The sequence below is a fragment of the Danio rerio genome, chromosome 7 (genome assembly GCF_049306965.1).
Source record: "Danio rerio strain Tuebingen ecotype United States chromosome 7, GRCz12tu, whole genome shotgun sequence".
Classification (NCBI taxonomy): Eukaryota; Metazoa; Chordata; class Actinopteri; order Cypriniformes; family Danionidae; genus Danio; species Danio rerio.
In genome coordinates, this window is record NC_133182.1 from 70605484 (window position 1) to 70618613 (window position 13130).

Sequence of the window (13130 nt, forward strand, 5' to 3'; positions counted from 1 at the left end):
GTTATGGCAGTGTTCATTTAGAAAGGATTAGTAGTATTTCTGAAAACTAAAGCTGTATGGCACTAACCTGAGAAGAGGTGGAGGCCCCACGACGTTGTCCTGTGTTGATACTCAGTAAATAACGATATTCAGCTAAGGGATCATTGTCCTCAAGTACTGTGACCTTCACCTTTAAATATGCACATTAGCATAAAAATGATTGTTAACATATGGTTATATTAATGTGGGTGTGATTTTTACCAAGTGGGATGTGATCCTGGATTAACATTTATCATTCTTGTTCGAAAATGTAATCCATACCAAATCCCTACTGCTAAATTTACCTTTTACTGTAAATTATTCCCAAAAACACTCACTATCCTTTGGCTTAGTCCCTGATTTATCAGGAGTCACCATAGCTGAATAAATCTCCCAATTACTCTGGCATATGCTTTTTGGAGTGGATGTACTTCCAGCGGCAAAGCAGTGGCGCAGTACGTAGTGCTGTTGCCTCACAGCAAGGTCGCTGAGTCGCTGGTTCGAGCCTCGGCTCAGTTGGCTCAATTGGGTAACCTAAATTGTCCGTAGTGTATGAGTGTGTGTGTGTGTGGATGTTTCCCAGAGATGGGTTGCGGCTGGAAAGGCATCCACTGTGTAAAAAACTTGCTGGATATGTTGGCGGTTCATTACGGTTTGGCGACCCTGGATTAATAAAGGGAAATGAAAATGAATGAATGTACTTCCAGCCGCAACCTAGCACAGGTAAACACTACCACACTGTTTCATTCACTACAACCTATGTAGTTTACCCAATTCACCTATACCACATGTCTTTGGATTGTGGGGGAACTTGGAGCATCGAGGAGAAACACATTTATGGGAAGAATATGCAAACTTTAAACAGAAATGCCTCCTGGCCCATTGGGACTTGAACCAGCCACCTTCTTGCCTTTAGGCAACAGTGCTAACAACTGAGACCCCATGCTGCTTATTCCAAAAATCAGAGGGGATTTATAGTTGGATAACAGATGTAGAAGCGCATAAACCTAACTGTAAACATAAACTGTAAACTTATACCTTAAAGCAGGGGTCACCAATCTCCTTCCTGGAGGTCCGGTGCCCTGCAGGGTTTAGCTCCACCTTGCCTCAACACACCTGCCTATGTGTTTCAAGTAAACCTAGTAAGACCTTGATTAGCTTGTTCAGGTGTGTTTGATTAGGGTTGGAGCTAAAATCTGCAGGACACCGGCCCTCCAGGAACACGTTTGGTGACCCCTGCCTTAAAGCATGAGTCTCAAACTCGATACCTGGAGGGCCGCAGCTCTGCACAGTTTTGCTCCAACCCTAATCAAACGCAGCTGATGCAAATAATCAAGGTGTTCAAGACTGATTTGAACACCTTGATTATTTGAATCAGCTGTGTTTGATTTAGGCTGGAGCAAAACTGTGCAGAGCTGCGGCCCTCCAGGTATCGAGTTTGAGACCCATGCTTTAAAGCCAATTGGAATGTTGGTGTTGATCCAGGAACATGCCCTACTTGGTGAAGTCACACTAAGCATGGTTTGAATGAATAATAATAATGCTAGTTTATCCCAAATCAAAACCTTGACTGCATCTTGAATGTCCTTTCTTCGTGCCCATATGACAACCAACAAGTAAGCAAGTATGATGGCGCCTACAAAACACACCACCACCGGGTTGTTGACGAAGGTTGCAAAGAGTTCAGCAGTGCGGGACACATCAACCACATTGGGCATGACAAAGAAGGAGCTTCCAAAAAATGTCAAATGGGTACACAGGCATTGAGTAACCAATGTTGTAGTACGAGGGCCAACCTGAAATGACACAAAGTTGAGCTCAAGTTACTCAACAAAACCGAAATTTTATGCAAATAAGAAGTGATATTTTCAACCAAGTCATTATAGACATTAAAATCACTGTCAGTTTAAATGGACACGTACAACTTTGATTTTTAAGCTTACCCTACAGCCTTCACCACTCCAGTTTGCCTTTATCTCATCCCAGTACAAACAATCAGCAGCAATGGTTGTGATATAAACCAAGGCACTAGTCGAATTTACCCCAGCTCCAACAATAGGCCTCACCAAAAGGTAGTAAACGCCTACTTCCATTGCCATCTCTGAGGGGTTTAGAACCCATGTGTATCTTTCCTCTGTACCACACAAATATAACAGAAAACTTTTCAGTCTTTTGCATAGAGTATTTCCAAAATTCTATGTAATTGTTTATATTTGTTAATAACCTTCAGAGTTTCCTTCTTGAGGCAGTTGTATCCGGGCCTCATTATTTGTATCATTAGGGTAGTCCTGAAAACCCAGGAGCAACTGTAGAGGTGTCTCTTCTGAGGGGTCTAACTTGATAACAAGAGATATATTGGGCGCAGTCACGTTGATGACCACAGTGCTGAAGTTTCCCAGTTCCAGAAGAGTTTGGTTAATCTCTGCCACCTGCGTCCTTGGTAAGAAAATCTAAGAAATGTAGAGAATTAGGTTTTGAATGTTTTATATTTATAGTTTAAAGTGTAAAACCAAGATTTTGGTCTCACTTTGTTAGAAACTTCCTGTCAATCTCCTTTTACCTCAATCTCCTCAGTAAGGTTTGCCACTGAAATCTCTGAGCCATTGATATTTGTAAGAGAGAGAGAACCCACTGATCCACTGATTTGTTTGCCTTCACACCGCGAGAATGGATTTATGTCAAAGCTTGTCATCTGTGGTAAATTCAAGAACAAGATAATATTACAGTAATCTACTTTTAATATATATATATAGGTCCATATATAAGGTCATTTTATGTTGCTTACAGGGGAGTAGTGTTATAGCACATCAACTGTTCACAAGGAACCTCAAAGGTCAATGATTGGAGCTGTTACCTTCTCCATATATACTACATAACTAGGACATATATATGTCATGGTTTCTCTTTCCAGTGCTACATGGGTGACGGGCAACTCTAATTTTTCATTACAGCCAAACAATTAAGAGGGGTCTGGATGCAGACCTGGTGCTGTGCAATCTGAGCTGCATCCAATGCCTTTTAATGGGCTCACCTAACCCCACCCCTAACCCTACCAGTCAAAGTGACTTCACTCACTCCATTGAATGCATTGTGTCTGACATTGCATCGCTGAGTGATGCAATCTCAGCTTGCATCATAAAGGCTGCAACCAGATACTATTAAAATAATCACACAGCTGCTGTGAGAATCTCAGTCTGCCTGTCAGACATCACATCATGGACAAAATTTCCAACTTCCAATTGATTTCTATCTTGACCACTCGACCCTGTTCCTGGAGATCTACCTTCCTGCAGAGATCAGCTGCAAACTTAAGCTACTCTCCTGCAGAGTTAAGCTCCAACCCTGATCAAATACAGCTAAACCAACCATCTAGGATCTGTAGGCACACTTGGTAACTAAACACAGTTGTTTAATCAAGTTTGCAGCTGATCTCTGCAGGACGGTTGATCTCCAGGAACAGGGTTGTGCAACCCTGGTCTAGAAGGTATATGTTACTTTGTATTTTAGGATCTCTTACGTTGTTAGCTATTACGATTACTTGAATTTGACTTTCTATAGAGGAGGAGAGGTTAGATTGTCAATACTCACCCGTACATCTACTGGTTCATTAGCAGAAAGAACATCAGAGCCCAGAGAGGGAAGTTTAAAACTGGCAGAGCTGTTCTTCTGGACGTTAAAAGTCTGTTTCTGCAGACCATCTGATGATATTCTGAAATAGTACGACAGTGAGCAATTTTGTTGCTTAAGCAGACATGTAAAATCCCTCTAAAAGAGAAAAACTAATGTTGGGACTTGTAGTTTTTGTCAGTCAGCTTGGTACCTATAATAATAGCCTTTTGTTTTGTAGGAACACTTGGGTAATGTTAGGTAAAATATATTTTGCTAAAGGAAATGAAAATGTCCATGCTGCCTAAAATATATTTACCATATGCTTTCAACTACCAATAGGAAATCATAATGAAATCTATTAGCTACTGGCTTCCTGTTTCAATACAAAAGGGTCAAAACCAATGGTCATTTTATGCCCTAGTTTTGCTTTTAGAATACACGACCTAACCTACCACCATTTTGTGCTTACCTGTTGACATATAAACCAAAAACAGAAGTGCTAAGTACGATTGGCTCCTGATTAACTTTTTTCCCCGCCAACAAGGCACTCTGAACGTTGCCAACAGTGTTTAGTAAATGCCCCGAGATCTCATTCTGGAACAGAAAGGAATGAAAACATCATCAAGAATGATGGCTTTGAATCGGCACGTGGAGCAATGCTTGTCTTTTGAGAACTACCTGTTTAGAAGTACTGGAGGAAACTTTGATGATGTTACTGACAGCATCAATGATTGGCGTTGATGCTTGCAGAATCTGTTCAGAGGACTCATCACCAGCATGTGTCAAAGAGACCAGGGACTTACTGAGATTTGTTAGCAGAGAACTAGCCTGTAACTATAGTCAGAACGGAAGAGTTAGGAGAGGTGTATTGCTCTTACCTGCCAACAAATGTCTTTGAAAATCCGGTGGGGGGGTGGGGGATGGGGGTGTTGAGTTGGTATTAGTAACTGTAATATGGACCTGGTTGCGGGTGGCTTCTGCGATCAAATACTACACCAAAAGCAGCAACCTGGGGGTGTTACAGACTGTCCCAAAAAGCTGAGGACCTGGTTTGGGGTGGTTGGGATAGAAGATAACAAAAGGAGAAAATAACAGGAAAAATAACAAAACGGGAGGGTGGCGGAGATGGGTCTGAAATATGAGAGACTCCCAGGTAAAACAGGAGTGTTGGCAGGTATGGTGATTGCTGCATTGCTATCATTCACATCAGTGGTTCTCAAGCCTGTTCCTGAAGCCCCCTACACATTGGGACACTGACTGCGACAGGAGAATGACCTTGCTCCCTCATTTTCATATTGAGGGACTTTTCAGTACACTGGTAGAATTTTGCGATTGAGACAGCACTTTAAATGATTGACTCCCATATCAGTGCCCTGACTATTAAACAAGAAAACCAAGAAAACAAGATTGAGATGCACCCAACAAACTATGTGCAGTCCAGGAGGTTATCAAGGAACATGGTTGAGAATCACAGATCTAAATACATCAGACTTTTTCAAAAGTACCTGAGTAGTGTCTGTCAACTCATGACCTTGTGTGGTAAGGCCTGCAATCACATTTGCACTCATCTGGACTTCTGCTGGGTTTTTTGGAGGGATGGAGCTTATGGCGGTACTTAAACTCTGCAACATCTGATTTCTCAGCTTTAGTCAAAAGAGGCATATTTGGTTATTCATAATAACAACAATGCGGAAATTAGAAAGAAAGTTTGGGAATATGTGAAAACAGAATGTGCATATTTCCCATAGACCACCTCATTTTTGACAGTGCCATTCTGATCTTCAGGTAATGCATTGTTGAGTCTGTGGGACACAGACTGGAACATCTGTGCCAGCGCGGCCCCAGTGAGTCGACCTTGTTGCTGTAGATGAAAGACCTGGTTGGAGACCAGTGCCTGTAGATCCTTAACTGTGGGCTTAGTACTGGTGTCCTTAACCTGGAATATTATGCACAACTATTTAATTCACACAATTATGTCATTCTTTTATTAAGTCTGTCTCAAACATTCTTTGTGTCTGTCACAACAGCAAGGTTTCCATCATCCTGTGTTAATGTGTATTTTGAAGTATGAGATATAATTGATGGAAATGCCAAATTTGGTATAAGAATCACTTAATTTGCAAAATACGTTTTTAAGTTTGCTTGATGTTGTTTCAGACTTAATTCAGACAATCCCAAGCTGGGAAAAATTCATTTTCAGGGGACACAAAGTTGATTTGCGGGAGGTAGCGGGAGCGGTGTGCAACGAATTTAAAAACTGGGCGGGAGACACTCGATTTCCGGGAGATTATCATTCATTTGCGGGCATCTGGGAGTCTGTATGTATTTGCGGGATACTCCAGCAACTTCCGGGAGACTTGGGATGTCTGCTTAATTTGGTTTCAGACATTATTTGCATTTTGATTAATGGAAATAGATTTCCCAAATAAACTTTGATGTATTTCATGTACATTCAATTTTCTTTTTCATGGCTTAATTAGGATTTATCTTAGTAATGAAATTAGTAACACTGTGTTAAAGTACTGTGGGAATTATTGGTCTTAAAAAAATAATAATAAAAATATCTGGGGATTGTCTGAAAATTTTTACTCTTGTTGGTCCTTAAAAAAATTACTGGATGTAAAACTGATTTTTCGGGCCTGAGTTTGATAATTCAGTTGAAATGACTTTTGAAAAGATGCTCATGAACCAATCAAATCAACTACAAACCCAAGTGGTGACAGAAGTGTCAGCAGTAACACCTGCTGTGTTCTTCACTGTGACGACCACCGTCAGTCTGTAGTTGCTGTGTTCATTCCCTAGAGGGAGGTAAAGTGACTCCACTGTGGGCTCAGAACCACAGTAAATATGTTCACCTGTAAAATAAAAGGGCCAATACAAGGAGTTAAACTGGTTTTACCTTCATCAGGAGGGGCTAAATTTATAAAACAGTTCCCATTTCTCACCGCTTGCAGTTTTGAAGCAGAATATGCAAGGCTCAGCTTTGCAAAACGCTGGATCCACAGAGCAGCTGATGTTAAAGGGAGAGAGAACATCACCCTCGTGAGGGCTAATGGTGCAGGAGGGAGGACGAAAGAGGATAGGGAGCGTTACAGGGACCGTTTCAGCAGTGTGAGAAGGAGAGACAGTGGTTAATGTATATGCTTCTGATGGCTTCTCAGTCTCGGATGAACCATGGATTGAAATATTGTATCTAGCAGATCCAGACAAGCCGTCTTTGATACCTAGAAAACAAAGGCAGGCAACTTTTTGTAATACAAGGTTGATAATTGAAAGTACCAAAACAAACCAACATGACCTGGGCCCTTTTTTATGTCTATGCTATCTGTGATTACTAAACACGTCCCTTACTGGAAGTGCATACCTGTCAACTCTCCTGTTTTTGCTGGGTTTCTCCTCTATTTTACTATTCTATCCCACTATCATACTGTTTGAGAATCTTCCAGTATTTCTGTAATACTTTCTATGAAAAGTGGAAGGCGACGCAGAGGCGCAGTAGGTAGTGCTGTCGCCTCACAGCAAGAAGGTCGCTGGTTTGAGCCTTAGCTGGGTCAGTTGGCGTTTCTGTGTTGGGTTTGCATGTTCTCCCTACGTTCATGTGGGTTTCCTCCGGGTGCTCCGGTTTCCCCCACAGTCCAAAGACATGCGGTACAGGTGAATTGGGTTGGCTAAATTGTCCGTAGTGTATGAGTGTGTGAATGGATGTTTCCCAGAGATGGGTTGCAGCTGCAAGGCCATCTGCTGCGTAAAACATATGCTGGATAAGTTGTCAGTTCATTAATAAAGGGACTAAGCTGAAAAGAAAATGAATGAATGAATGAATGAATGAATGAATGAATGAATGAATGAAAAGTGGAAGTAACATCAACACAGACACGATCTCAAATGGCATATCATTGCAAGATCACATGTTTTTTTTTACATCCCAATTTTAACAGGTGTGCAAGTGTGTTTTGGGACTCGATTCAACACTGTGGTCAAAAGCTCTTTGTGGTAACACTTTACTTTAAGGGGGTGTTCATAAAACTGTCACGTCACCATTATAATATGATGTGACAGGAGATTTTACTTAAGACAACTTTCATTCACTCTGTTATGTCATTTAAAAAACAACATTGACATTGTTTAAGATGTCTTTGTCATGACAACTTGACATTACCAAGATAAAATAACTCTGTCATAAATCTGTCATAAACATAATTGTCATAAAGCCATAATAATCGAGTGATGAATATTTGTCTGATCACTTTTTCCCGTGGAACAAAATGAATTTGTCATTAAAAATACTTAGTAAAAGTGTCAATACTCTGTCAAATAACTTTATAATGTTTGTTTGACATTTAATGACATTTTAATGACAAATTTCATTTGTACCATTGTAGCTGAGGTGTAGAAAAATATTAAGGACTGTTATAAATTTCATGACACGGTTATAATGACCTCATGACAATCATGTTTATGACCGAAATGTTGTCTTGGCCAAGTTGTCATAACAAAGATACAGCAAACAATGTTATCTTTGCATTTAAGGCCCCGTTTACACCACCAGTTAAATGTGACCCAATTCCGATTCTTTGCTCATATGTGACTCAGATTGGATCTGTTCTATGACCGTGTAAACACGAAAAAACTCATCCATTCGGATATTTAGAGATCAGTTTCAGGCCTCCCTCATATGTAGAAATAGATCAGATATAAATCAGATATGTGACTATCAGTGAAACAGGCAGTTTAGATTTATTGAGGTGTTTTGTACGTCATTAAACTTGCGACAGTGTGGTGCTTCTTTGCAGTTTAATGACATAGAAGGAAGAGCATGTGTGTGCTCATCCTAAAATTTCTAACCCACTGCTCCTCATTAAAGCCCGCCACAATTTGCTCCCACCAGACCTGAGATATCTCTCGGACCCACAAATTCCTCTGCATGGTGGAGGACATGATATTAAAACGAGCTGGGCGAACTTTGCATTTTTCGCAGAGCTAAAAGCAAGACAATTTCTTCCTTTGTGGCGCAGATGCTAGAACCCGCCTTAACGCATATGCGACATACTAAATTGTATGGCAAGTGTAAACACATGAATCAGATATGGGTCACAATTAAAAGAACATGTAAACGGACAGGCAAAAAAAAAACTCAGATATAGGTGACATATCAGAATTGGACCTCAAGACCTGACAGTGTAAACATGGCCTTTAATGCAGGTCATGGCATCATTATAAAGGTTTCATGTCTCATGAACACCCTCCTCAAGTAAAGTGTTACCTTTTTATTCTTTCAATATTGCTTAGTGCAATCAATCACTGCGGGACTGTGTGAATTTCTCTCAGTCACGTGGAGCAATCTCATGCATTTACAACAAACTGCTTAACTATGACTCTTGCACTCCCCATCATCACAATATGGGAAAAGGAACTGGCCTTTTACCAACTGAACTGGGACTGAATATTGGAAAGTATCCATGTCTAAGAATCCTGCCCATCAACTCATACACTATACACTGATCCACAAGGCTTATGCAAACACAGCAGATGCCCTTCCAGCCGCCACCCAGTATTGGGAAACACCCATACACTCTTGATTTACACACACATGCATAAACTATGGACAGTTTAGTTTATTCAATTTACCTATAGCGCATTTCTTTGGCCTGTAGGGGAAACCGGAGCACCCGGAGGAAACCCACGCCAACATGGAAAAAACCTGCAAACTCCACACAGAAATGCAAACTGACCTAGTCGGGGCTCGAACCAGCAACATTCTTGCCGTGAGGTGACAGTGCTAATCACTGACCCACCGTCTTTCTTACTTGACGCACCCAATGACTGTATAAAATGACACGGCTTATTCAGATTATCAGCTTGTTAACAGAGAGATCCACGAATTGATCCTTGTGTGTCAAATAAGAGAGACAAACAAAATGTGCAGGGACTTCTGGATCAGGGCATGTATAATGGAGGAGTTCTCTGGGTTTGGCCCATATTCTGAGCTCAGAGATCGGAGACAGCAAGCCAAAATATGCTTACTATTCATCAATTCAGATTAGATCTAAGAGGGTGAACTTGTGCAATATTTGTTAATTCTGCATGTTGCAATTTAAATGGCCATGACACCCCCCACTTTCGGGTCAAGTCTACCTCAGAATTGTGTTCAAAAAATGTATCATAATGGGCGTGGACCTCCACGATCAGAGGCAGGAGTGGGTGTGGACAGCAGAGCAGGGGAGAAGGAGGAGAGTGAACAACTGTTGTCAGTTAGCTCACAAAATGAAACACAAACCGTGAGGAGACGCATGATTTTATAGTTTACAAAGTTAAAATGCAAAGAAATAAACAGTAATTTAATGTCCTCGACATTTGTTATTCATAATTTAATATACACATAACCACAATTTAAACAATTATAAAGATAATCGTGTTTATATAAACACTATAAATAAAGTCTTTTCCCTCAATCCCCAGGTCTGAATGCAGACTCAGTCTAAATGTGAACTCCTGATAAAAGACAACGTCCGCCATTCTCCAATTCTCGTACTGCTCCTGACAAAAAAACTTGCTGCACACAAACAGCTTTGCTATGTCGGCCCTGACAGCATCACGGGGAAAAATATGCAACAAATTCCGTCGATCATCGAAACAAACACATTCGACCCTTCATGAACGGCTAAATACTGTGTGCCATGGGCCCGTGGACACGGTTTCACCCAGTCATCCAGGTAGGATCTCACAGCTTGGCACTGGCAGGTCTGCCTTGCCTTCGGAAGGTACGCGCAGTCATGAATAATTAAGAAGCCGGCTCTTCTCATAGGATAAGAAAACTCAGATATGAATAATAATGAGAAACCGACGTGTCATCTTTGCAGTTTTGCGCCACATTGCCGATTTTGATCCCGCCCCAAAAATCATTTTAAATCCGGAGGATGAAATTAACTGACAAAAAGCTTAAAATTATTCAGTTTTCTCGACAATTAAAGCTAACAGGGGCTAACATTGTCTTAACTGATGGTCAACACATACAAATCTGTTAAAATCTAAAAAAAAAAGTACTCTGGGGTTTCATGAACCTTAAAAAATGCATAGGATTTTAAATATAATTCATGTTTGAGCAATTTTTTTTGCACCACTCTACCGGTATGTGCCAAAAAATTTGAATATTGAGGGAAATATCGAAATTTCCAGAAAAATGGAAAGTCCATTTATTTCAATAATTTGTTTTAAAAGGTAAAACTTGTGTGTGATATTAGTTCACTACACACTGTTACATTCCATGGTGTTTTGAATGTATTATTGTGTTTGGTTTCTCTCTCTCTCTCTCTCTCTCTCTCTCCCTCTCCCCCTCTACGTTCCTGCAACCTGTTTCTCAGCTAGGTGTGGAGGAGAGGAAGTTGATTGATTGCACCTGCTACTCGTTGCCCGGCAAGCTTAAAAGCCTGCCAGTTGCAGGCCACATTGAAGCTTGCTTCCAGAGTGTGGTCTCTCTCCTGCCTGGTTGTTTGATTGAGAAAGATTATTGGTGATTATTTAACTTGTTGAAGTTAAAATCTGTTGTAAAAGCTTATGAAGCCACTTGAACTCTGCTTTTGAAAATTAACTTTGTGTTTGGAAGCCTTCGGGAGGTGGGAGCCATTTTATTTCTTAAACCCTTTTTCTCTTGTTTATGTTTAGTTAGGGAGTTAGTGTACGTATCTGTTGTTGATTTAATTTTACTTTGTCAGTTTAGACAGTTTTACTCCCTAACTAGCTAGAGTGTACTTTTGTTTGTGGTTTTGGCCTTTCCCACTCCTGAAGTCTATGTTTGCTTTCCAGTTTTACTATTTTACATTTGTTAATAAATTATTTAACTTGAGTTAACATTTTTAAAACTTTTTCACTGTTACTCCCACTCCTAGACACTGAACATCAGGGACGTAACAACACAAAGTAAAATATTTCAAGTATTCATTTGTTTTCATTTAAATGATTATGGATTAAAAATAAAAAAAAATGCAGTATTTCACAAAATTAGAATATTTCATGTAAACAATAAAAAAAAAGCAAAGAATCTTAAACGCATGTTGGCCTTCTGAAAGGTGTATCATAGGATTATGTTCTCAGTACTTTTTGAAACAAATTATTAAAATAAATAAACTTTCCCTCAATATTATAATTTTTCAGCACATCCCTGTATGTTTACTCTACTTTAGAATGTGGAAAAGTAACTAATAAAGCAAATCTTACCATAAACCACCACTATGATATCCTGCTTCGCCTCTCGCAGTGTCTTACTCTCTATGGTGAAGGAGCTGCTGTCCTCTTTCATTTGTGTCAATGGCTTTTTCAGCATCTCCGAGTTACATTGGCCTAGTGTACCCTGTGAGAGAGTCAAGTGTTAGATTATATTTTAATAATGTTTTCATGTTTAAAAAGTCTGAGGTGTGTCCATTGGGAAGGAGAGGTCGATGCATTGTGTCGAATTCACTTGTAATATAGCCTAATGTTAATGAATTAAAGGTTAAATAATTTATAAGTGTATTCCAAAGTCTTTTTACACACTTTTAGTACAAACATATACATTTATACAGTCAGGCCTGTATTTAATCGTACCTCTGTCAAATTCTGACTTAAAGTTAATTGTGTTCAACCAGCAAGTTTTTTTTGATCGCTAATGACCCAGGCTTCTCCCAAAAAATAAGAAGACGATGTCCAAAAAAACATTTTATTACATTTGAACAAAAGCTTTAGGTTAGAATTTGCCTGGGGAATGAATAATTTCGGCCTTGACTGTATATACACACACACACTCACCGGCCACTTTATTAGGTACACCTGTCCTACTGCTCGTTAACGCAAATTTCTATTCAGCCAATCACATGGCAGCAACTCAATGCATAGATGCATGTAGACATGGTCAAGACGATCTGCTGCAGTTCAAACTGAACATCAGAATGGGGAAGAAAGTTGATTTAAGTGACTGTGAATGTGGCATGGTTGTTGGTGCCAGACGGGCTGGTCTGAGTATTTCAGAAACTGCTGATCTACTGGGCTTTTCACGTGTAACCATCTCTACTTTACAGAGAATGATCTGACAAAAGAGAAAATATCTAGTGAGCTGCAGTTCTGTGAGCACAAATGCCTTGTTGATGCTGGAGATCAGAGGAGAATGGCCAGACTGGAGCTGATAGAAAGGCAACAATAACTGAAACCACTCATTACAACCGAGGTCTGCAGATAAGCATCTCTGAACGCACAACACATCCAACCTCGAGGCAGATGGGCTACAGCAGCAGAAGATCACACCGGGTGCCACTCCTGTCAGCTTAGAACAGGAAACTGAGGCTACAATTCACACAGGCTCACCAAAATTGGACAATAGAAGATTGGAAAAACGTTGCCTGGTCTGATGAGTCTCAATTTCTGCAGCGATCTTCAGATGGTAGGGTCAGAATTTGGCATCCACAACATGAAAGCATGGATCCATCCTGCCTTGTACCTAATAAAGTGGCCGGTGAGTGTATATACATATATAT

General features: G+C 40.2%; 1 protein-coding gene across 2 annotated transcripts in view; it reads right to left on the minus strand.

Annotated features, from left to right (window-relative positions):
* The window catches only part of pkd1l2a (polycystic kidney disease 1 like 2a), a 65794-nt gene that overhangs the window by 12992 nt on the left and 39672 nt on the right, over window positions 1-13130 (minus strand). For both annotated transcript variants that reach the window (XM_017357234.4, XM_073907456.1), the window contains 13 exons: window positions 11842-11974; window positions 6573-6851; window positions 6337-6482; window positions 5381-5563; window positions 5133-5270; window positions 4306-4461; window positions 4097-4221; window positions 3607-3727; window positions 2579-2710; window positions 2243-2468; window positions 1962-2152; window positions 1584-1814; window positions 68-169 (listed from right to left, as the gene is read on the minus strand). In XM_017357234.4, coding sequence (XP_017212723.2) covers window positions 68-169; window positions 1584-1814; window positions 1962-2152; window positions 2243-2468; window positions 2579-2710; window positions 3607-3727; window positions 4097-4221; window positions 4306-4461; window positions 5133-5270; window positions 5381-5563; window positions 6337-6482; window positions 6573-6851; window positions 11842-11974 — 2163 coding nt within the window. The remainder of the gene's footprint in view (window positions 1-67; window positions 170-1583; window positions 1815-1961; window positions 2153-2242; window positions 2469-2578; window positions 2711-3606; window positions 3728-4096; window positions 4222-4305; window positions 4462-5132; window positions 5271-5380; window positions 5564-6336; window positions 6483-6572; window positions 6852-11841; window positions 11975-13130) is intronic.